General features: G+C 40.6%; 2 protein-coding genes across 7 annotated transcripts in view; one reads left to right on the top strand and one right to left on the bottom strand.

Annotated features, from left to right (window-relative positions):
• The window catches only part of ADCY5 (adenylate cyclase 5), a 333,999-nt gene extending 328,845 nt beyond the window's left edge, over positions 1–5,154 (top strand). Inside the window, exons 20-21 of the mRNA XM_073305113.2 lie at positions 524–648; positions 3,375–5,154. Of these exons, the coding sequence (XP_073161214.1) occupies positions 524–648; positions 3,375–3,503 (254 nt within the window). The 3' untranslated portion in view covers positions 3,504–5,154. The remainder of the gene's footprint in view (positions 1–523; positions 649–3,374) is intronic.
• The window catches only part of SEC22A (SEC22 homolog A, vesicle trafficking protein), a 47,923-nt gene continuing 26,693 nt past the window's right edge, over positions 4,271–25,500 (bottom strand). For 2 of the 6 annotated variants that reach the window (XM_073305119.2, XM_073305120.1), the window contains one exon: positions 14,315–15,232. In XM_073305119.2, the coding sequence (XP_073161220.1) occupies positions 15,032–15,232 (201 nt within the window). In that variant the 3' untranslated portion in view covers positions 14,315–15,031. Of the gene's footprint in view, positions 8,253–14,314; positions 15,233–16,199; positions 16,338–18,657; positions 18,709–25,500 lie in introns of those variants that run through there. The other 4 variants (XM_073305115.2, XM_073305116.2, XM_073305118.1 and 1 more) reach the window with 4 other exon arrangements.

Genomic DNA, 25,500 nt, shown 5'->3' with positions numbered 1-25,500 from the left:
CCCTTCATCCACAGAACCAGTAATCTCATCATAGAAGGCGATTAGATTAGTCAGGCATGACTTTCCCTTGGTGAATCCATGCTGACTGTTCCTGATCACTTTCCTCTCCTCTAAGTGCTTCAGGATTGATTCTTTGAGGACCTGCTCCATGATTTTTCCAGGGACTGAAGTGAGGCTGACTGGCCTGTAGTTCCCAGGATCCTCCTTCTTCCCTTTTTTAAAGATGGGCACTACATTAGCCTTTTTCCAGTCATCCGGGACTTCCCCCATTCGCCATGAGTTTTCAAAGATAATGGCCAATGGCTCTGCAATCACAGCCGCCAGTTCCTTTAGCACTCTCGGATGCAACTCATCCGGCCCCATGGACTTGTGCATGTCCAGCTTTTCTAAATAGTCCCTAACCACCTCTTTCTCCACAGAGGGCTGGCCATCTATTCCCCATGTTGTGATGCCCAGCGCAGCAGTCTGGTGATGGTGTATAGACAATGGACCTGAAGCACTGGGGTTTCTTTTCTGTTTCTAGGGTTAAATATTGGTCCTGTGGTAGCCGGGGTAATAGGAGCACGCAAACCTCAATATGACATCTGGGGAAACACAGTCAATGTAGCCAGTCGAATGGACAGTACAGGTGTTCCTGACAGAATTCAGGTGAGTTTTAATTAACATAAAACACAAAATGTATCTTTTAGGGGATTTTCAATCTAACCATCTCATTTCATCACTTTATGCCAAACTTTTAGATAGTAGGTTGAGAGAGGTGAACAAGGGGCCTGAGCACAGTATTGGGAGCCTGGAATCCTGAGTTCTGATCCTGACTCATGTGGTCTTGGGACAATTCATTCATTTCCCTATCTTTCAGTTGGGGGTTAGTATGTTGTAGGGATGTTGTGAAGGTTATTATTAAAGCACTGGGAGAAGTATAGTAGGAGGCAAATTCTGCCCTGACTTACACCCCATTGACTTTATTGTTGAGCCCCATGCAACTAGATAACATGTTAACACAGAATTATAGCCATATCCTACTCCAAAGGACGTTTTGTTGCCACACAACCTCACTGCTAAAGAAAAGCAAGGAGAATCTTAGAGCTATTTTGGTTTACTAGGACTTGCCTCACAAACTTGTTTCTGTGGCTACTGTTATCTGTTGTAAGCAGCATTTTCCACAAACTACAATGTCTTTAATTTTCTCTGTCACAATGATGCCCTGTATTCTGTGAGAGTATATATATACTCTTTCTTCAAAACTGTAGAAGGATTTCAGACAGGCATGGCGGTGGGGGCATTTCCCTAGAGAAGCAGAGAGAGTAGTTTTAAGGTTAATGCAATCTTTCTTATTCTAATCAAGCTCCTTGTTCAGTGTTCAAAGAGAGTGACCTTTCCAGCAATTCATTTCCATTGTCACATGGCACATACAGTCTTGTTTTCTCTTAAACACTGTTGTGTATCATCATTCCTCAGTACCATACTGCAGAGGTATAAAAATCATCAATAAGAGTAAATGATGCCAAATCCAAGTGAGGATTGTGTGTTTTTCAGCTAAACTGAGAGTTAACTGGATCACTATTTATTAAAACTTTTCTACCTAAGAATATCTGTGAGCAGTTTTCTCTCTAGTAAAACAGATTAGACTGGTGACTTTCCAGCCCTATGAAGGTAGACGTGGAAACATATAAACCCAGAGAACAGAGCATGAGAAAACGTTGTAAGGAACAATTCTGCACTGAACAGAGTCTGCGGTAGATCAATCTGCAGTGACCATATTTTAATGAGCTGCATTGTGAGCTGATAAATAGATGGGTATGACATATATACAACACAATACTCAAAGGAGAGTTCAGAAAATTATCAGTCACTTTGCCCACACTGATAGTTAACACAATGAGTGCAGTTAGATTTCAGGATCTATCAGGCAATAGAAAATCAGTGGACTCTTGCCAGAGGATGACTGGATCAGCTTTTCTGTGTATAGATGTCAGGTGCTAGGCCCTAAACTGAAAGGATTTGGGGCTAGCTTTTCAGAAGTAGTTAGGTGTCTAGTTGGATTTTCAGAAAAGCAGCCTAAACTGCTTCTTTAGGCAACTAAATATATTTGAAAATTTGAAAATACCCCCTTGAAAATGTTCTTCTATGTAACAAATGGGTATATTTGAATGGCAGCTGCCTTAAACTGCAGAATGAAATGGGATAGTGCCTGAACAATCCTTGTTGTCTTTCACCCAGTTTGATCACCTAGTGTGTTTCCAGTTTGATTGTTTGTTTGCAGCTTCCTGAGAAATGACATGAGTCGTGTATTATCCATTTAAGGGTTTACTTCATAGGGGCCACAATTTAAATGAATTTCCAACCTACTTCCCTAACCGCACCCTACTTTCACAGGAACATTGCCAAGCATTGCGCCTGGGTTCTAGATGCAGTAGCTTAGTACTATGACTAAGGATACGAATCTGTCACAGAGATCACGGATGCCATTACTTCTTCTGGGACAGGGCTGCTAGAGCAGCAGCAGCTGCCAGAACAGGTGGCCAGCGGCCAGCCCCAGGGTTGCCGGAGCAGTAGCCAGCCCTGAAGCAGTGGCCCCCAAAACAAATGGCAGCAGCTGGCTCTGGGACCACTGGAGCAGCAGCCAGGATGGAGGCTGCCAGAACAGCTAACCAGCGGTCAGCCCTGGTGCCACCAAACAGCTGGCCTGTCAGAGCAGCGGTTGGGGTTGGGTCAGTCCCCCAGGGGCTGGAGCAGCAATGGTCAGCACCTGCCACAGGAGCAGTGGGGGGGCTGGAGCATCTGCAAGCCTAAGCATTTTTGTTTATTGCCTGCAAGCTGTCCATAACTTTTACTAAAAATACCTGTGACAGAATCTTAACCTTAACTATGACTAACCTTTTTCATATTGTGATCTGCACCCCACCTCCTTAATGTAAGCAGATACTGGAGACATGAAATGGGATATTTCCTTTCCCCCCTCTGGGATCATGACCTAGCACTTTACCTGGGTTCTAGAGGCAAGCTTATAACTCTGACTTACCTTTTTCATATTGTGATCCCTTGTAACCTGGCCTCCCCCTCTAGCAAATCAACTTCAGAAGAATAGTGGATTCATGAAATGGAACTACTAGTAATATTTTCTTCCCAGCCTCTAGAATCATGACCCTCAGCTGGAGAGCAGCTGATGTGTCCAATATGACCTTGAAACTCGTTTGCAGCTTGTAGTAGTTACATAACTTGTGCTGGCCACCTTCCTATAAACTGGTTGATACAAATAAGAAAATTTTAACAAAACAAAATTAATTGCATGTGCGGATTACATGGCTGAAGAGAGATGGGTAGAGCAAGTTTATCAGTTCTGCTATCACTTCTAATCTATTCTTTCTCTGCAGGTGACAACAGACATGTACCAGGTTTTAGCAGCCAACAGCTATCAGCTGGAATGTCGAGGGGTCGTTAAGGTAAAGGGTAAAGGAGAAATGACCACCTACTTCCTAAACGAAGGGCCACCGCTCAGTTAGCAGCAACCATGGCACAACTTTAAAAATGGTATTTGCATGGAGAAGAATTGCTGTTTAGCTCTGGACCCAAAAATACAGCGCAGTTGCATTTTTTCATGCAACGACTTTAGAGCATGGTTCTGACAAGCAAACAAACTTTAGCCACATGCCATGCAGTGCAGAAGAAAGAAAACACTGTGGATTAATTCCCAGTGGAGTGCTAAATCGACCAAAGATGCACCTCTATAGAATTCCCAGATAAAAGAAATGAATTGGAGCTTTGAAAATGATGCTGCTGCATAGGACATAAGATATTTAAATATTTATTGAAGCTACACAAAATTTTACTTGGTTGAAGGAATGTACGATTCACTACAAAGCATTATTTTGGAAAGGATTTGCACTCCTATAATGTTTCTGTTCCATACGGTCAACTCTTTCAAGTGTACCCCTATTCTTTTATTGGCTGTTTGGATAGGCTTTCAAAATTAAAAGTGACACCCACTATTCTACACAAAAGGCCTTTCAGAACAGCATCGGTAATGTTTTTAAGTTTGAAAAAGACACCTTGCCATATAAAACTGTCCCCTTCCCCTTACATGGCTAACAGACTACTCTTCTGAATAGGACTGGTACACCTAAGATCAAGATGAGGAAACATGGCTCTGCAAACATATTTATTAAATGAAAGTCTTCTGTGCTCTTCTTTGGTATATATACACTATATCAGTTTACATGTGAAAGACTAGATGAAAACAAGAGACACTTTAGGGGGAATCCCCCTCAACTTTCTTGTTTTTGTATTTTTTATTTTATAATATTGAAAACATGGAGATCTAACAGATATACCAAATTCTATATTTTGTAAATTATATATATTAGAAAAAAGTCTGTCCACACCAGCGTGTGGTGGGTTGTGTATATATAACCTGCAGAACTATGTAACATTCCGTGCATTATTCTCTGAATACAGACTTGGCAGTTTTCAGACTAAGAGTAAACAATCAAACAACCCTTGATGAGATTGCAGGCCGAGTCAGATGCATTTTTAAGTGAAAATTCAGAAAACCCTACAGAAATCAAGTACAATAATCATTACAAACAACTGTTCATTTCAGGATTCAAGATGCAGCTGGGGGTGATAGAGTGCAGTGAATGGAATTAGGAGGCATGATAAATAACTGAGCTGTCGAGAATATCAGACAAGCATAACAGGGAAGAGCACTAAGCAAATCTTCATCTGAAGGTAGCAAAAACTGTCACACTGGAACAAAAATAAGATCACTTTAACAATTCCTTTAAAATTATTTTCTCACAGCAGCTATTAATAGAAGCCTGATAATACAAAAAAGTGACCAAGAGACTCTAAGTGCCATTTGCCTTTACAAAGAACTATGTACTGCATTGCCAGGTTGACTATCTTGTAGCAGACATTTAATTAAATTAATGATTCACAGCTATTTTAAGAGTTAGATGATTCTGTCTTTTTAAAAAGACAGATGGATAATTTGTATGTGGATTCAGGAGATCTTTAGAGTGACACAGATATCATGTTGAACATATCCTCTTACTACCGGGGGCGAGGGGGGGGGGTATATGAATAATTCGCTATGATTTATGTACCTTTTTTAACTTGTAAAAAATAAACCCTTGCTATTTTATTTTTTAAAAAGCATTTTAAAGCCCTATTTTTTATATTCTATGAGGGGAGAGTTTTGATACTGAATTTGGCTATCACTAAAATGACTCATATTTTGACATTCAGTAAAGTTCTTTTCAACTCTTCTCAGGGCAAAAATTACTGTATTAACAACTTAATGATTGCACTATAGTGGTGATTTATAAAATAAGTGTTTCACTTTATTTTTTACAACAAGAGTAAGTTAAAATGCATGGGCCTGTCCTAATTAATTTACTATGTTGCTTAGCATCCAGCCATTTAAACTTGAGCTTAAATGGCACCCCTGTGATCCTTCCTTTTCCCCTTTAATAGGCCACATCCTTGAAAAGTATAGTATATTGATTTCTGTAAAACTGCCAAGTCTGCCCTTGTACTATACTTTTGCTGCTTTGCATTTTCTGATTTGCAAAATACTTTTGTTACATGGCACAATGACCACTCCCTTCCCTTCCCCCTTCTATCCCTTTCTACCACTCAGTGAGTTTTATTATCTTCATGATGTACATTCATATTTAGGTTTGCTTTCTACTTTACTAAAGTCTGTATTCTTAACTTTTGATCAGTCTACTGCTCCACCTTGCGCAGCTGTGTTGTCAATGATATTTCGAGTCCCCAGTATCTCTGACTGTGATTGTTGACAGTGTGTCATGATCATTTCAAGGGGTATACACACTCTTTATTTTAGCTCCTATAAAAATTGATACCGTTATGATTTCCCATGGAAATTGAAATCTATTTAAGTAATTTAACTATATTAAACACTGTTTCACTGGTAACATGGCTTTGTTCTACGTTTTATTTAAGATCTAGCTGGCTTGTGAAGAGCCATAATTGTGCATCAGATGATAATTATGCACAAATTTTAATGTTCCATATTTAAATGTAATGTAACTGATGTGTTCTGTATAGAAAACCTAGAACTCTAGTTGAATGGAGTTTTGTGACCCATTGCCCAATCCAGGTTATCTACTGTGAGACTATTTAAGCACAGATCCTCTTATTTGTACTATGAACGCCCCACTATGTGTGTACTGTGTATTGAGGAACTGCCTAAGGTAAATTGGAGCCAATATCAGAAAGCCTGGTTATAGCTGGCATATTTAAATAGATGCTAGTAAATCATCTTACTTTGAAATAGCTACCCTACCTACAATGCTAGAGTTTTGCTGCACATGATTTGTTTGCTTCTACTTTCAAAGTTAGCTTGTGTGACGTACAACACAATTTTAAGGAACAGACTTGTTAACATGCCTAGGCATTAGAAGGATGAGGCACTTCTGTTTAAGGGGTCAAGCTATACCTCCTAGCACTGAGAGCAAGGTTGGAATGCCACATTCTGTTACCACGCTAACTCCCCAGGACAACTGGAAGGGGAACTAGTTTTCTTCAGAAGAACACCTAATAGCCAGATTCGCGAAGAGATTTAAGCATGTAAGTGTTTATATCCAACATTTAGGCACCACTGTTGTCCTAACACTGTCTGCGTCTGTATGGCTGCTCGTAGGCATGGGCCGAGCAACACAAGTGCTGATGCTGCCCCACAGCCAAGGAGCTTTTTCACTTCAAGTATTTATTGGAGCAAGGCCTTGAACCTGAGGCAACATCTGAACCACCACTGGTGTTGGTGTAACTCACCCCCTGAGCCCATGTGGATAGTGCTGTGGCACCAGGAGAGCGGCTCCAGCCCCCGTGGCAGTCGTTCAGCTGACCGGAGAGCTCTCTCCCAGCAGTTGAGAGCACCTACAGCGGCACAGCTGCTCTGCTGCAAAGGTTCTAGTGTAGCCCTGCCCGCTCTCTCCCTGTGCATGCTATGGAGGAACCTGCTGATTTCAGCCTCTAGGACTTAGGTACAGCAACCTTGGAGTTCATAATATATCTCAGAATATTAAAAAAGCTGATTTAGAGGTATAATTTTTCAAGCACTAAATGGTCAGGCCCTGGTACTGAGCATGGATTTAGATTGACTAACCTATCATGGAGAGTGATATTTTTTTTTAACTGAGTTTACTCTTTACAAGTGAAAACAAGGACAATTTAAAAAAAAAAATAACCATTATGAATAAATTCAAATAACCTCTATTTCCTTTTGGTTATAGAATTCCTCCTGCCAGAGTAAAGATATCTTGAATCTTGCCCCGGGGGGAGGGGGAAATGTGTTAGACTAGAAATCTGCAATCAGTACTGTACTTGCTACATTTCCCCAGAATCTGAATTTCCCTTTTTTAATCTCAGAGGTATACAAATATTGCCATCTGCTGGAAACAAACTATTTTACACTTCAGGCAAGCCACTATGTTAACACCACTTTTCTTTAAACAACCAAAACCAAACATAGCATCATAAAAATCAGAGATAGTAGAATTTGCTAAGGAGAGGGCATGCTGTATCCAATACTTACCTGATACTAGGATTTCTCTCACCTAAAGTGACCAAAAGCAGCTGAAGGAAACCAAAAAACCCATGTCACTTTTTTCTAGCTAACTCGTTAGACAAGCGTGAGGTTTTTTGTAATGTGAACAACTTATAGCTTTGTTGTGATGACTTCATCTTGAAAGTGCTTTCTGAACATTAATTCACAGAAAAAAAAGTCCAATTAGACCCCAAATTCCAAGATAATCTTCCTGCCCATGCATGACTCTTCCCTTTTGTCTACATATCAGTGTTTTTTGTCTAGCCTAATGTTTGTATGCCAAGAAACAGCTTCCACCACTTCTCCTGGAAGGTTATTCTCTAGCCTAATCCATCTCATTGTCAGGAAGTTTTTCAGGATCTTGAGCCTACATTTTCCTTGTCTTAATTTTGTCCCATCATGAATAATTATATCCTCTCAATATATTATCCAATCTCTCTTACACTTAACAATGGGGTCAATGGAGCTGCGTACGTGATGAATACAATTTCATATGTAAAACCCCTGTAAAATCACTTAGAGATGGCGAAGTTTACAGATTTTTTTGTCCCAATTATGCAGATGGATCCACACAAGCAGACCCCTATTGAAATTACTGGGGATTCTAGAAGCAGATTCCTGTGCCCTTATGGATCTAATTGCAGGATCAGAGTACTGCTGGGGCTTTCTTCCGCGATCACTAAAAAAAAAAAAAAAAAAAGTAAAATGTCTCTGCAACGCATTCAATTATGCAAAATCACTAATACTACTAGCATTCACACATGCATTTTTACAATGGGTGGCTGATACACAAACATGTTGCTTTCCTGCTGTTATAGTCTTGCCAAGTGCCAAGCCAAAAGAGCGTATGTTTAGTGTTTGTAAATGTTAATTCATATCTACTTAATAGATAATCAGGGATTCAAAAAAGCAATTCTGGGGGGTGGGGGGGTGAGAAGCCTAAACAGATGTCATTTCTTCTTTGCTAAAGAAACTACTGATTATTAAAGATACAGCAATGGGTGATGAATAACCTCACCATTTAAAAAAACCTGACAGAACACTTGTTTTAAAGTCTCTCTCTCCTCAGTCATTTGATGCAGAGAAAATGAGTTCTTTAGGACAAAAAAGTGATTGGATTGAACCTGATACATTACCAACTACATACTCAAACTTCCACCAAAAAAAACAAACCAAAAACTGTATTCTTCTAGAGACTTTTGATATTATTCTACATTTTATGCACGTTTGGGTAGTTAACCCACTAAAGATGGCTAGAAAAAGCACAAAACAGAGAGGGCTGGTTATTGTTCAGTGCCTGAGAAAAGGCTGGTTGCTGGAGAGAAAAAAGAAAAAACAAACAAAAAAAATTTAACCATCTGTAGGAGAGATGCTTAAAAGTTTCACATTTTTATTCAGGTATTTAAAAAAAAAAATCAATGAAAAAATACCCCACAGTACCATGAAAGGGGTCAGGAAACACACAGGGAAACAATAATAAACAAAACTACGTGTGTTTTAAAAAGCTCTCGTGAGGCATCTGAACATTCCTAATTAATCAAATTTGAATGGACTCAGGTTTTGTTTATTTTCATTCTTTTTGCATATACTGGATCCAGTCTGCCTCAGAGCTTAACCTCTAATAGGACGCTGAGTGGCCTCAGCTTCCACTGATGTCCCACTGAATGCACCCAGCACCTATCAGAATCAGGCCCTTTTCCTTGCACAACTCCAATTTGAATCAGACTTGGACTGTAACCAGTACAGAATCTGTCCTCATGAACCTGATCCAACATCTAGTGAAGTCAATGGAATGTCTCGTTGACTTCAGTGAGTACTGGATGAGATCCAGTGGGCACAGTCTTGGCCCCACTAAGTCAAGGGAAATTTTGCCATTGACTTCAGTGGCTCAGTGGCCCATAACAGGGTGCATTTTCCAAACCCGTGCATAGAAAAAGTTCAAATATTCTAACTACTCACATGAAGTTTGTGCATAAAAACAGTTCTGGACATCTTCTAATACGTATTACTAGCTTACATGTTTAGTAATGAATTTGTGAGGAACTGTCACAGCTGGAGAGTAGACATCATCTCTTCACTGTAAATTGTGATTTTTTCAACAAGCATAGTTAAATCTGTCTGACAGTTGTATTTGCTCATTACATCTGTTAAATCAGCAGTTTGTTTATGCCACTAGTAACAGTAATGGCTCTAGATGTTACAGCAAGGGAGAGCATCCTTTGAAAAGTAGGGGTAAAGAAAGAAGATTAAAAGGAAAAACAGACACTTGCAAGACTTCTCAGACTGATACATCAGCAGCCACGGACAGGGCAGAAAAGCCTACATCTGCATAAGGACACAAGACTAGAACAAAGAGGTACTTCCTAATAGCATTTTTAGTACTACAACTGAGGTGAACTGAGTAGTGGTAGAAGAACTATTTTAGACCTTCCAACAGAGCAGGTTTATAATGCTAATTGTTCAGTTTCCTGATAATGAGCTAAAAGCACTATCTTGCAAACAGTTTATTCATTAACTGCAGAAGTTACAAATACCAAGCCCAATCCTGCAACCCACGTTCATGTAAGTATTCAATACACATGCTAGTATTCCCATTGACTTGCATTGGGCTGCTTCCATAAGTAACCTGTACAATTACTTCTTCATGACCTCTTTTTTCCCCAACAAGAAGCAACTCCAATTTCCTCTGGGTGAAATTCACTCAAGACCTAAGCACCATTAAATTCATCAGAACTAGGCTTAAGAGGGAGCTGCACTCAATCAAGTCAATGGGAGGTTTTCTACTGACTTCTCTGGGAGTCGGATTGGGTCCTAGATGTATCAGCATAACAAATTAAAGTTCCCGAGTGATTTTTGCACATTTTTTTAAAACAAAAAAACCCCCAAAGCCAAAAAAAACCCCAGAATTTTTGGCTTAAGGGAGTGTGTTGAAAAGATGAAAGCTTTAGTTTGTACTAAACACACAATATCCATATTTCAAACCCCAAGTTTAAAACAGTGAAAGATTTATTTGGGTGTTTCAGGTGTCCTGATTTCAAAAGGTGCACTGCAATCTAATGGAACATGTGTTGTTTGGCAGTGGGTAGTCTCAGCTGTTTAAAACTAAGGGTTTAACTAACATTATTGAAATCCTTGTATTCCTGCAGGTACGCCTCTTCCTGTGTTTAAATTTCAAATCTTCCTCCTTACTTTCCTTCCCACACTGCCCCAAAATACCAACAAAATTGTCATAATGGGAACATACAAGACCAAACAAATGCATCCCCATTCTATTTGCTGGATGAATGAAAAAAAAAAATAAAAAGGTTCAAAGGCAAAGCACTCCCCTGCAACAATTATCTTAGATCCCACATGCACCAAGATATTTTCAGCCTCTTAATTACATAGGTCTTAGAAAGAGACATTATAATAAAGAGTGCATCAAAAAATACATACCACTGCTGTTCATTTAGGACTGATTCCATTCTCTGTAAATTACCTTGGTCTTGGGCACCTGGTTCCCCTTCATAGAATCATAGAATATCAGGGTTGGAAGGGACCTCAGGAGGTCATCTAGTCCAACCCCCTGCTCAAAAGCAGGACCAATCCCCAATTAAATCATCCCAGCCAGGGCTTTGTCAAGCCTGACCTTAAAAACTTCTAAGGAAGGAGATTCCACCACCTCCCTAGGCAACGCATTCCAGTGTTTCACCACCCTCCTAGTGAAAAAGTTTTTCCTAATATCCAACCTAAACCTCCCCCACTGCAACTTGAGACCATTACTCCTTGTCCTGTCCTCTTCTACCACTGAGAATAGTCTAGAACCATCCTCTCTGGAACCACCTCTCAGGTAGTTGAAAGTAGCTATCAAATCCCCCCTCATTCTTCTCTTCTGCAGACTAAACAATCCCAGTTCCCTCAGCCTCTCCTCATAAGTCATGTGTTCCAGACCCCTACTCATTTTTGTTGCCCTTCGCTGGACTCTTTCCAATTTATCCACATCCTTCTTGTAGTGTGGGGCCCAAAACTGGACACAGTACTCCAGATGAGGCCTCACCAATGTCGAATAGAGAGGGACGATCATGTCCCTCGATCTGCTGGCTATGCCCCTACTTATACATCCCAAAATACCATTGGCCTTCTTGGCAACAAGGGCACACTGCTGACTCATATCCAGCTTCTCGTCCACTGTCACCCCTAGGTCCTTTTCCGCAGAACTGCTGCCTAGCCATTCGGTCCCTAGTCTGTAGCTGTGCATTGGGTTCTATGATACTATGATTGGGTTCTTCGGTCCTAAGTGCAGGACCCTGCACTTATCCTTATTGAACCTCATCAGATTTCTTTTGGTCCAATCCTCCAATTTGTCTAGGTCCCTCTGTATCCTATCCCTGCCCTCCAGCGTATCTACCACTCCTCCCAGTTTAGTATCATCCGCAAATTTGCTGAGAGTGCAATCCACACCATCCTCCAGATCATTTATGAAGATATTGAACAAAACCGGCCCCAGGACCGACCCCTGGGGCACTCCACTTGACACCGGCTGCCAACTAGACATGGAGCCATTGATCACTACGCGTTGAGCCCGACAATCTAGCCAACTTTCTACCCACCTTATAGTGCATTCATCTAGCCTGTACTTCTTTAACTTGCTGACAAGAATACTGTGGGAGACAGTGTCAAAAGCTTTGCTAAAGTCAAGAAACAATACATCCACTGCTTTCCCTTCATCCACAGAACCAGTAATCTCATCATAGAAGGCGATTAGATTAGTCAGGCATGACCTTCCCTTGGTGAATCCATGCTGACTGTTCCTGATCACTTTCCTCTCATGTAAGTGCTTCAGGATTGATTCTTTGAGGACCTGCTCCATGATTTTTCCAGGGACTGAAGTGAGGCTGACTGGCCTGTAGTTCCCAGGATCCTCCTTCTTCCCTTTTTTAAAGATTGGCACTACGTTAGCCTTTTTCCAGTCATCCGGGACTTCCCCCGTTCACCACGAGTTTTCAAAGATAATGGCCAATGGCTCTGCAATCACAACCGCCAGTTCCTTTAGCACTCTCGGATACAACTCATCCGGCCCCATGGACTTGTGCATGTCCAGCTTTTCTAAATAGTCCCTAACCACCTCTTTCTCCACAGAGGGCTGGCCATCTATTCCCCATGTTGTGATGCCCAGCGCAGCAGTCTGGGAGCTGACCTTGTTAGTGAAGACAGAGGCAAAAAAAGCATTGAGTACATTAGCTTTTTCCACATCCCCTGTCACTAGGTTGCCTCCCTCATTCATTAAGGGGCCCATACTTTCCTTGGCTTTCTTCTTGTTGCCAACATACCTGAAGAAACCTTTCTTGTTACTCTTAACATCTCTCGCTAGCTGCAGCTCCAGGTGCGATTTGGCCCTCCTGATTTCATTCCTACATGCCCAAGCAATATTTTTATACTCTTCCCTGGTCATATGTCCAACCTTCCACTTCTTGTAAGCTTCTTTTTTATGTTTAAGATCCGCTAGGATTTCACCGTTAAGCCAAGCTGGTCGCCTGCCATATTTACTATTCTTTCGACACATCGGGACGGTTTGTCCCTGTAACCTCAACAGGGATTCCTTGAAATACAGCCAGCTCTCCTGCACTCCTTTCCCCTTCATGTTAGTCCCCCAGGGGATCCTACCCATCTGTTCCCTGAGTAAGTCGAAGTCTGCTTTCCTGAAGTCCAGGGTCCGTATCCTGCTGCTTACCTTTCTTCCCTGTGTCAGGATCCTGAACTCAACCAACTCATGGTCACTGCCTCCCAGATTCCCATCCACTTTTGCTTCCCCTACTAATTCTTCCCGGTTTGTGAGCAGCAGGTCAAGAAAAGCTCCCCCCCAGTTGGCTCCTCTAGCACTTGCACCAGGAAATTGTCCCCTACACTTTCCAAAAACTTCCTGGATTGTCTATGCACCGCTGTATTGCTCTCCCAGCAGATATCAGGAAAATTAAAGTCACCCATGAGAACCAGGGCATGCGATCTAGTAGCTTCCGCGAGCTGCCGGAAGAAAGCCTCATCCTTGACCTTGAGTAAGGTCACTTCCTTTAAAAAGAATAATAGTTGTTCTCAGTCTAGGTATTTCTTCTCTGCTAACAGCTTGATTGCCAATAAATTACTGAAGAGAACATTTTAGGTGGGGACTGCCTACAGAGATCTGATGAGTAACATTTTATAGTAAAGCAGAACATCACTAATCGCCAAGCCTAGTAATGCTCACAAGCAATGTGGAAGCCCTCCTGCTATTAAAACTTGAGCAAACTATATTAAAATATATTTCCCAGTGTACTATAAAGCACTGGAAATAATTAACACAAAATAGGATTGTGAAAATAAATAGAATGCAATGTAATGGCCTTGATTGTTCATCTGCTAATTAATTCACAAACTCTGGGACTCTACAAAGATGTCCCAGCCACTAATACAAATTAATGAGGTTTGACTCCAATTCAGTAAAATGTAAAGCTACCAGAACCAACAAAATCCCTGGATCCAAAAAGGATTTTTTTTTTTACTCAGTTTATGTTTGTTGGAAATAAGCTTACCACCTATATATATATATATATAGCCTACATGCTAAATTAAGTTTCAGCTATTAATCCATCTCATAAAATGCATAGAGAGACACAAGCAATATCTCAAACAGGTTGCAAATCAATGTCTGTTTACCCACCTGTCAACTTCTTTTCAAAATTCTAGTGTTCAAATAGAGGAGGAGAGCAAGAATCGTGGGCCAAGAGACAGAATCTTAGGTTATTTACTTAAATAAAACTTGTCCATAAAGGTCACTTTCAGAAGATCATTAAAAGCAAATTATACAGAGAAAAATATTTACCAAGATTTATAGTTAACTCAGGACTACATGGAAGGCCACTGGGACCAAGGAGCTAATCCCCATAAACAGATGGTTTCCAGGTTAGGCTTTAATTAAGAAAACACATACACACATCCCATTAAATTTAATGTGCAATCCAATATTCTCACATTTAGTAACTCACTCATTCCAATCTAGTCTGTTAATATGCAATAGCATCTTTGTATTCAGCCTATACTACTGCCTCACAAAGACAAAACTGATTTTGGAATTGGAACGCTCACTTGATACGCAGAACATGCCCTATATATACACACATCTTTGCCATTATCATACTTTTGAAGGAGGCTTTTTCCTGCTATCAGTCAAGTTCTCCAAACTTTTATTTGTCCTCAAGGGACAATTCTCTGCATGGAAAAGGACCCATTTTCCTCTACTAATCCTGTATTCTTTGTGTCTTCAGTCTTCAATGAGGATAAGTCTAAATTCTCAAGTCACAAACGTCCACAGGCATCTTACGTTGATCTTTAAAAACAAAACAAAAAAAAACAACCACCAACTTCTTCTTTTGGAGAAAAGCTTTTCATTCCTGAGAGGGAACCATGGGTGGACCAAGACTGCCTTGGGACATCCCAGGACTTGGGTCAGACATTGTAATCAGGGGACTTCCCTTGTGGTTGTCTTAGTCGTATTTGTAATGCTGAAAACGCTCCCACTGTCACATGGAAGAAGAGCTGCCAGAGATTGCGCAGTTCATACAGATACATGTTACATAGGCAAATTAAACCAAAAGTCAGGAAAGATTTGACATTCCGCCAGCTTGTGCAATATAAAAATAAGTAACACTGCAAAGAAGAAAACACAAAGTCTGATTAGTGCATTGAAAATTACTTCTGCTAACAAATCACACTGAACTTCCAAGTAGATACAGAAATGAACCATGTGGAACTGTTGTTTTTTTTTAATTGAGTAGGTAAATGTGGTACTAAATTAAGTGGGTATTCAGGAGTGAACAGTGCTCAGCATCAGAAGAAATTAAATTTTGCTTCCATTATTCTCTTTTCAAGGAAGATTTCTTCATCATATTTGCTCATTATCAATAACGAAAGGGGCAATGGAAACAAATGTTTTGGCTTGTGTATGCCACTTAAGCAACGCACAAGAAACCTAAGCCTCCTTAAGTCCCTGGCTGGATGGAATCCATCAGCATTGGGGAGTCAATATAGGTGTAAAGCTGGTATACTGGCTCCTCGGTCTCACTCCTTGTAGTCACTAGCATAGGGAGTGGGGGACACCCCAGCTATCCCCGGGTGGCACAAGTTAGAACAGATCTCAGGCTGCTTAACCTGCAATGGGATGAGAGCAGGAAAATCAGGCAGCTGTACATAGCCCCCATGCTCTACTTTACCCAGCACATGCAGCTTCCCTTTGTACACGCCCCAATCCTTAAAAGGTGGTAGGCTGTGGGGATTCAAATGCATATTTACATTCTGGCTTCACAAATGTAAGTCAGTAGGAGGAGAAAAAGAGTAGAAGGAGAACACGCTACGGAGAGGAGTCTTAAGAGGACAACCTCAATTCATCCCAAGTTTCTTTTCTTCACAAAACATTCTTCAAAGTCCAAATCCTTTATTCCATTACATCTGGGAATCTCAGGTCTGATAAAATTACATTGTTTTTCACAAATGCCTTCCTCCTCTCCCACTTCCACAACTCACTGCTCCATTTCCTGACTTTAGCTCCCACATCTACTCCTCTTCTTGTTCTCCATCTGTGCCCATTCCTCCTCCAAAGAGACTGCTTTGTTCTCACCTCAGCTGCATGTTGACCAATGCCTTCTGATCTTTGATGCTCCCTTGAATCTTCTGCATGGCTGCTATTTAAAGCAGCAGGGCAGAGGATGCCATGGCTCATCAAGGATCCACAGAACAAAGACAGCATGCAGCTGTGCTAAAATAAAACAAAGTCACTTCAAAGTAGGGAATCGTGGGGGGGGAAGGAGGGGGAGTTTTCAGGAGTGAAAGCAAGCAAGCAAAAGCAGAAAATACCAAGGGATCCTGCAAAAGGAACAGCACAAGAGAGACTTCTCCCCAAACAGGGACAACTCTGGTGAAAATCAAGAAGCTATTAAGATACAGGCTATTATAAAAATGCATTGAGTTCATACCACCAAACTCATTTGATTGAGGACTCTAGATCAATATCAAGCCATGCATTCAATGGTCAGGGTTGATGCTGATCTAAGTGGCTTTTCTTTAAAAAGGAAGAATTGTTTTAAAAAAATCTTTATGCTACTTGTTTACTTTTTCCATTTCTCTCATGTGGTACAATAAAGACTTGTACTTTTATTTCTAGATCAACAAGGTGGGTGAGGTAATATCTTATTGGACCAACTTCAGTTCGTGAGAGAGACAAGCTTTAGAGCTATACAGAGCTCTTCCTCAGGTCTGGGAAAGGAACTCAGAGTGTCACAGCTAAATACAAGGTCGAACAGATAGTTTAGTATAAGTAGTTAGCACATATTCTAACCATTCAAGGTGAAGTGGCCCATGAACACCCCTGTAGTCATAGGACAAAAAGGGGAGTTAGTGGGTTCCAGATTGTTGAAATAAGCCATAAATCTAGTGTCTTTATTAAGATCATGATTTCAGTGTCTAGCAAAGTTGTGAATTTAAGCTCCCACTTTTGAAAGTGTTGTGCAGGTTTTCTTTGAGGATGACACCTAATAAGTCAGATACAGAGTGATCACTTTGTGAAAAGTGTTCACCCACAGGTGATATGGTGTTTTTGTCTTTTATCATCTTCTTCTATGAGTTTATTCGAGACTGTAGTGATTGGTTTCACTCACACGATTGTTATGGGGGCATTTAATTGCACTGGATGAGGTACACCCCATGTTGTGATAGGCATGCATAGAACCCCTGGATCTTGAAAAGTGTGTTGTGGGGGTGATGATCATTGTAGCAGTGGAGATATGTCTGCAGATTTTGCATATGTTGTTCTGGCAGAGCCTGGTGCTGCTTTGAGATGATGTCCTGGTCTGTGGGGAGCTTGTTTCTGATAATGAGCTTGGAGAGGTTAGGGGGTTGTTAGAAGAATAGAAATAAACCCCCTCCAACTACACACCCATAGTTGTCATCATCCAACACTGGAACCCACACGGAGTATCAAACAACATCTTTCCTGAACCCTCTCTTCTGGTCTTGTCTCTCTCACCAATAGAAGTTGGTCCAATAAAAGATATTACCTCACCCACCTTGTCTCTCTAATATACTGGGACTGACAGGGTTACAACTATACCGCATACTTTTATTTCTACTCATTTTCCTAGAATCACAGAACCGGAAGGGACCTCCAGAGGTCACCTAGTCCAGTCCCCTACACTCATAGCGGGACTAATTATCTAGACCATTCCTGACAAGTGTTTGTCCAACCTGGCCTTAAAAATCTCCAAAGATGGAGATTTCACAATCTCCCTAGGCAATTTATTCCAGTGTTTAACCACCCTAACAGTTAGGAAGTTTCTCCTAATGTCCAACCTAAATCTCCCTTGCTACAATTTAAGCCCATTGCTTCTTGTCCTATCCTCAGAGGTTAAGAAAAATAATTTTTCTTCCTCCTCCTTGTAACAACCTTTTACACACTTGAAAACTTATGTCCCCTCACAGTCTTCTCTTTTCCAGACTAAACCTAATTTTTTTCAACCTTCCCTCATAGGTCATATTTTCTAGACCTTTAATAATTTTTCTTGCATTTCCCTAGTTGGTTTATGAGAAGGTCATGCGAGACAGTATCAAAAGCTTTACTAAAATCAAGATATACCACATCTACTGCTTCCCCCCATTCACAAGGCTTGTTACCCTGTCAAAGAAAGCTATCAGGTTGGTTTGAGACTATGGGTTTTTGACAAATCCATGCTATTACTTATCACCTTATTATCTTCTAGATGTTTGCAAATTGATTGCTTAATTATTTGTTCCATTATCTTTCCAGGTACAGAAGTTAAGCTGACTGGTCTGTAATTTCCTGGGTTGTCCTTATTTCCCTTTTTATAGTTTGGCACTATATTTGCCCTTTTCCGGTCTTCTGGAATCTCTCCAGTCTTCCATGACTTCTCAAAGATAATCGCTTATGGCTCAGATATCTCCTTAGTCAGCTCCTTGAGTATTCTAGGAAGCATTTCATCAGGACCTGGCGACTTGAAGACATCTAATTTGTCCAAGTAATTTTTAACTTGTTCTTTCCCTATTTTAGCGTCTTCTGATCCTACCTCATTTTCTCTCGCATCCACGATGTTAGATGTCCAATCACCACCAACCTTCTTGGTGAAAACCAAAACAAAGAAGTCATTAAGCACCTCTGCCATTTCCACATTTTCTATTATTTTTTCCCCCTCATTGAGTAACGGGCCTACCCTGTCCTTGGTCTTCCTTTTGCTTCTAATGTATTTGTAGAATGTTTTCTTGTTATCCTTTATGTCTCTGGTTAGTTTGATCTTGTTTTGAGCCTTGGTCTTTCTAATTTTGTCCCTACATACTTGTAGTATTTGTTTATATTCATCCTTTGTAACTGACCTAGTTTCCACTTTTTGTAGGACTCTTTTTTGATTTTTAGATCATTGAAGATCTCCTGGTTAAGCCAGGGTGGTCTCTTACCATAATTCCTATAATTCCTATGCAGTGGGATAGTTTCCTCTTGTGCCCTTAATAATGTCTCTTTGAAAAACTGCCAACTGTCTTCTATTGTTTTCCACTTTCAGTTCTCCTGTACTAGGAGAAATCTGGTTGCAAACACGTGCAAGAGGATGTTTTGTAAAAAGCCTATTTGTACAGTACCTACCTTTTGGCTAATTTTACCGAGGTTAGTGCTTTCTTAAAAAGGTACATTCCCATAGGGACTATTTTCATTCACTCTCTTCTCCGTAATACACTCAGCTTCTGGACAAACTTCTCTTTTCTCCATTTCCATTTGCCATGTGCCCTACCTTCGGGATTTCTACAGTACTCACCACCACAGTAACTTAGCACTATTCACTGCCTTAATTGTTATTAGCATTACGATACTGACAGATAGTGGTAGTATTTATTTTTTAAGTTTCTCCAAGGAAAGTCAGGAATTATGTGATTGCTTCTGGATAATATAATTTACTGGGTTATTTTTTATTCTGTTGGACATTTTGCTAACTTGTTGCTCTATCTTAGATACTTTTAGTGCCCATCACCATAGCATCTGGGCCCCTTTATTAAGGCATCTGTTTATCCTCCCTATGAAACAGAACAAAAATAGTCCAGAGTAAAAGTAGGGTCAAGAGAACAGCTTGGCTTCCTCTGAACATGTGGAGTATCTTCGAATACAGCACCTAACAACTATTTTTGGGGAGGGTTCTAAAAGTTATATTTAAAGGGCAATTAACATGTACCAGTAAATCAGTGATTAGAATCTAGCTCATTTCATGAAATCACCTCGCCATTGTGATAAAACCTGAAGAGCTGAGTGCGACAGCTTCAAAGAACAGAGTAAGCCATCAGGATGTGCTTCTCTCAAATGATCAATGAAAACAAAGGATTTAAAAATAGGATGACAAATGTAGTAACTACATTTAATAATGTAAATGGGCTTTTTGATCAAGGCTCCATAAACTTGGAGGCTTTTACTCAAGTTTCGTTGCCTTACTGTACGTGCAGAGCTGAATTTTTCAGCAATCCCTATCCTATTTCGAGATGGGGAGAAAATTGCCACTTACAAAACAGCAGCAGTCAAAAGGCCAAGGCACTGTGATTTTAACATGTCACTAACAAGCAGTGTAATGAAAATCTTGTGTTGGTTCGTTTTAAGGGAACTGTTTTGCATGGCAATTACAGAATATGCTTTTGTGTAGAAGGCTTCCCTATGTTACTACAGAGAAAGAAAGCTTTTATACCTATTAAGAAATGGCTTGAGGTCAGTTCTTGAGACTTGTAGTTAGGGAAAACTGAGACTTCAAAGGAGGCTACAAGATTGTGGAGCGAGCCAGAATAATGCAAAGCAGACCAGATAAGATTTCAGACACTAGATTTAATTTTACACTATTGGGATAGAAACTTTTGGTTTTCTTGGCTGTATTATTGATTCCCTCACCCCTCAGTTACTTTTCTTTCTGAATATTACAGTGCTGCTCCTTCAAAGTTGCAGCACTGAGAGACAAACTAAAGATTTTTTGAGTCTGGCTGGAGCTGAGAAATCAGAGCCAAATCTTGGATTCATGAGCAAACTGGACTCAGGAAAATGAAAAATACAAGTTTTTTCTTGGAAATGCATATCTGAGGATTGACCTATACAATATCAAATGTGCCTAAAAATCAGAATTAATATAGCAAAATGGAACAAATCCAATATAGCAACTGCAAGTAGTTCAGGGATATTCTTGACCACACTATCTATGTGAGTTTTACATTATTAGATTTGCGTTTAAAGAACAAACAGAAATGCTGATCACACCTGCTTGAGGAGTAGGAGATTTTAGAGAACGTATGGTAACGTGTGGTAAAGTGTCCAGTTTTGGGCCCCACACTACAAGAAGGATGTGGATAAATTGGAGAGAGTCCAGCGAAGGGCAACAAAAATGAGTAGGGGTCTGGAACACATGACTTATGAGGAGAGGCTGAGGGAACTGGGATTGTTTAGTCTGCAGAAGAGAAGAATGAGGGGGCATTTGATAGCTGCTTTCAACTACCTGAGAGGTGGTTCCAGAGAGGATGGTTCTAGACTATTCTCAGTGGTAGAAGAAGACAGGACAAGGAGTAATGGTCTCAAGTTGCAGTGGGGGAGGTTTAGGTTGGATATTAGGAAAAACTTTTTCACTAGGAGGGTGGTGAAACACTGGAATGCGTTACCTAAGGAGGTGGTAGAATCTCCTTCCTTAGAAGTTTTTAAGGTCAGGCTTGACAAAGCCCTGGCTGGGATGATTTAATTGGGGATTGGTCCTGCTTTGAGCAGGGGGTTGGACTAGATGACCTCCTGAGGTCCTGATATTCTATGATTCTATGATTGCCAGGGAGGGACACTTCATACTAAAGCTGAAACAGCTGATTCTGAAGTTGTTTTAGGGCCTTGTTTTTTTCCTTCATCTGCCTAAAAACTACTCATAGCTACTGCATTTTGTTTTTAAGTTGGATACATCCTGTATATTATTATTTTGAGTCTTGGTTTGCCAGTCAATGATACCGATATATTGCTGATATCTATTATAAGGCTCTGAAGAATTTTGTTTTGCATGGCTGAATTCTGCTTGGACTCTTGGTAGTTAGGATTACATAACTAGAATTCTAGATCTAGAGGGAGCAGCTGCATTTCAAACCCAGAGATTGGACACAGACACAGAGCCACACTGCATTTATTCTTTGCTAAGCAATAGTTAACAAAGTATAAGCTTTCTGGCAGCACAGTGATTAGTTTAACATGTTGGACTAAATTTCTATTCCCTTTAGGTCCAATTTTTGTCCTGTACAACTTGACTGTAACCATTTTCTTAGAAACTAATAAACTGTTTTTTTTTCTAAAGTATTAACTGAACAAAATGTAAAACATTAGGCCAGTCCTGTGGCTGAACAGCAACACAATGTGCTTTCATGCAAGATCTAGATTTAGAAATCTTAAACGTGCCATGTCATTGACACTTGATTTGGGGAGCAAAGAGAGCTAACTGCATTTTGGTAATAATGACACAGACAGATATAGTAGAGAAGTCTTGGAAATTAAATTTAGAATACTAGGAAAAGGTTTATACATCCAGAGCTTCTGGGGTCACTTTCTCGCGAACATTTCCAGTTCCATCATGCAGAAGGTCAGCAAGTATGCTGGGGGCAGGACTCCACTGTTGCAATTCATAGATGAAAAGATGATATAAAGAAGAGGGGTTCAATTTGTGAGGTATTGGGAAATTTGTGTGTGGGAAGGGCACCCTATACAAAAGGGATCGGCTCCACCTTATTCAAAATGGAACCAGACTGCTGGCACAGAAAAATAACAAGGTTTGTGGGGAGATTATTTAAGGTAGGCACTGATGAAAATCAACAAGTGCTGAAGAGAACTCAAGTTGTAAAAAGACATCTGCTAGAGAGATGTCACTAAGGGCATGTCTACACTTACCTCCGGAGCAATCGATCCAGCGGGGGTCAATTTATCGCGTCTAGTGAAGATGCGATAAATCGACCACTGAGCACCCTCCCATCGACTCCGGTACTCCACCAGAGTGAGAGGCATAGGTGGAGTCAACGGGAGCATCAGCAGTCGACCTACCGCAGTGAAGACACCACAGTAAGAAGCTCTAAGTACGTTGACTTCAGCTATGCTATTTTCGTAGCTGAAGTTGTGTAACTTAGACCGACCTAGCTCGCTCACCCACCGCCCCCCAGTGTAGACCAGGCCTAATACAGTAACTCCTCACTTAACATCGTCCCGGTTAACGTCGTTTTATTGTTACATTGCTGATCAATTAGAGAACATGCTTGTTTAAAGTTGTGCAATGCTCTCTTATAACGTTGTTAGGCAGCTGCCTGCTTTGTCCACTGCTCGCAGGAAGAGCAGCCCATTGGAGCTAGCTGGTGGGGGCTTAGAACCAGAGTGGGCTGGCAGCCCCCATCAGCTCCCCTAAGTTCCCTGTGCAGCAGCCACCCAGCACGCTATCAATTGCCAGGCAGTTCAGCTGTTCCTCCCCCCACTGCAGTGTGCTTCTCCTGCCCTCTGCCTTGGAGCTGCTCCCGTGAGTCTACTGCTTGCTGTGCAGTGGATGGAGAGGGGGATAAGAGGGATGCTAATGTCAGGGTGTCCCCCTCCCACCCTCACTCCTTTACCCCATCTCCAGAGAGCAGGGCGGGGAGCACAACAGGGCTCAGGACAGAGGGAGCTTGCTGGCAGCAGCTGCTGTCTCAATTTGCTTATCTACTTAAAAAGGCAGTGTACTAAGAGTGGGGTCAGCACACTTAAAGGGGCAATGTCTATCACACACATGATGTGTCTCTCTCTGCCATCCCCTCCCTCCATTCGTGCACACATTGTAGAGTGTGAGGCTACATTAACAACGTGTTAACCCTTGAGGGGCTCAGACAAGTGCTAGTTCATCATTTAGTTGTAAGGCATTCCCTGGGAAATATCCCACCGTCTTCCATCCTCTGACTTCACCACCTCCACCAAGATTCACAATCATCAGTGCTGTGTAAAGTATTAAATTGTTTGTTTAAAACATATACTGTATGTATATATGTCTTTTGTTTAGGGAAAAAAATTCCCTGGAACCTAACCCCCCACCCTCACCCCTTTACATTAATTCTTATGGGGAAATTGGATTCGCTTAACATCGTTTCGCTTAAAGTAGCATTTTTCAGGAACATAACTACAACATTAAGCAAGGAGTTACTGTACAAAGGTTAATTGTGTCCTGTAAAAGAAAGGACAGAAACTACAGCTGAACTAGACAAGGGACAGGTTGAGATCACAGAGGTAAGTTCTGGGCCAGTTAGACTGGTGCCAGAGCAAAAATAATAGGTACATGGCCAAAAATAGAAACTATAAATGTCAAGGTACTATATCAATGCATAACTCTTAAAGAGCCAACCTAGGTAAATTAGAATATCAGGCAATAGAAAAGGACCTTGACAAAATGGGTATTCCTGAAATGTGGTGGAAGGCAAATATCAGTGGGGTACTGAAAATACCTCACTATTAGTTCAACATTTAGCACTAAATTCCTATTCCATTTAGGTCCAATTTTTGGCCTGCACAACTTGACTGTAACCATTTTCTTGTAAATTAATAAACAGCAATACATGAAAGACAGATACGTTGTATGGATTGGGGAATCACACTGTAGGGAAAAAATCCCAAGAATCTAGTGAGATTAAATTTCTGAGTGAAGATCATCACATAGTAGAACAAGAGCATTATTATATAAGTGCAAAGTGGCTGGAGGACTGCAAAGAAAGGGTAAAGATACAAGATAATGTATCAAGTTAGGGAGTTCTTCTATGTGGCATTAGCTGTGATCTTATTTAACATTTTTACTAATAATCTTGGAGAGGAGGCGGCCAATATGTTATGAATTTCAGAGTGGTTGCTAATCTGGGAGGAAATACAGTCACTGAGAACAGACAACAATGCAACTGGACCTAGTGGGGTTAGAAATATTATCAGAAGATACAAAAGATGTAAACTGGAAAAATACAAGACAATGGACTTCACTACTGCCGAAAGACACCTATGGAAGGGATTGTAGTTGACAGCAATTACGTACAAGTAAGCAATGTGATACAGCAGCAAAAGAGGGCGTGAGATTTCTGACTGAACACACATTATGTTATGAAGCAGGGAGGTGATAATCCCAAAAATGGACCACATTGAAACAGTGCATTCAGTTTTGGGCTCATCATACCGGAAAGATAAGCAAAAATTAGCGGGAATTCAGCGAACAGCCATAATGATTATGAAGAGACTGTGACAACTGACTTATATGGAAAGACAGAGAGCTAATTATGCATAGTTTAGCTAAGCAACAACTAAGAGAGAAGAGAGATTTGCTAAAAATGTAACAATATATTAAAAGCACAAATACCAAAAAAAGGAGAATTACTTAGTGGGACAGAAAGACTGTATAACTAGGAATAGTGAGATAACACTCAGGAGAGGAAAAGGAAGGCCGCGTAAAAGAGAAAACTTCCAGATGGTGAGATGTATTAGGCTGTGTAATAGTCATTTTGGAGAAGTGAAGGATTCCCTATCCCTTGTGACAGTTACAAGCTAACCTGGGAATAACACTGAAGGAACAAAAACTGTATTTGTCCAGGAAGATGGAAAAAAGGGACCCAAAATGTCAGTTTCATCTTTAACTTTTATGATTCTGTGATGCTGAATCATACAGCAATCCTAATATCAGCCTCCGAAAGGAGACAAACACATCCCTATCTCTTGATAAACTAACTGGGAAAAGACAATCCCAGAAAACAATAACCCAAAATCAAGGATTTAGGCATGCGTCTATGCTGTGATCTCTCATCACCACCAAAATAAGAGTAGAGGTTACTGTTAAAGTCAATCCATTCAAATATACACAATATTTAACAAAACTTGATAACATCTGTAC

Source organism: Lepidochelys kempii, chromosome 11, assembly GCF_965140285.1.
Source record: "Lepidochelys kempii isolate rLepKem1 chromosome 11, rLepKem1.hap1, whole genome shotgun sequence".
NCBI classification, from domain to species: domain Eukaryota; kingdom Metazoa; phylum Chordata; order Testudines; family Cheloniidae; genus Lepidochelys; species Lepidochelys kempii.
This window is presented reverse-complemented; position numbering and strand designations above follow the sequence as displayed.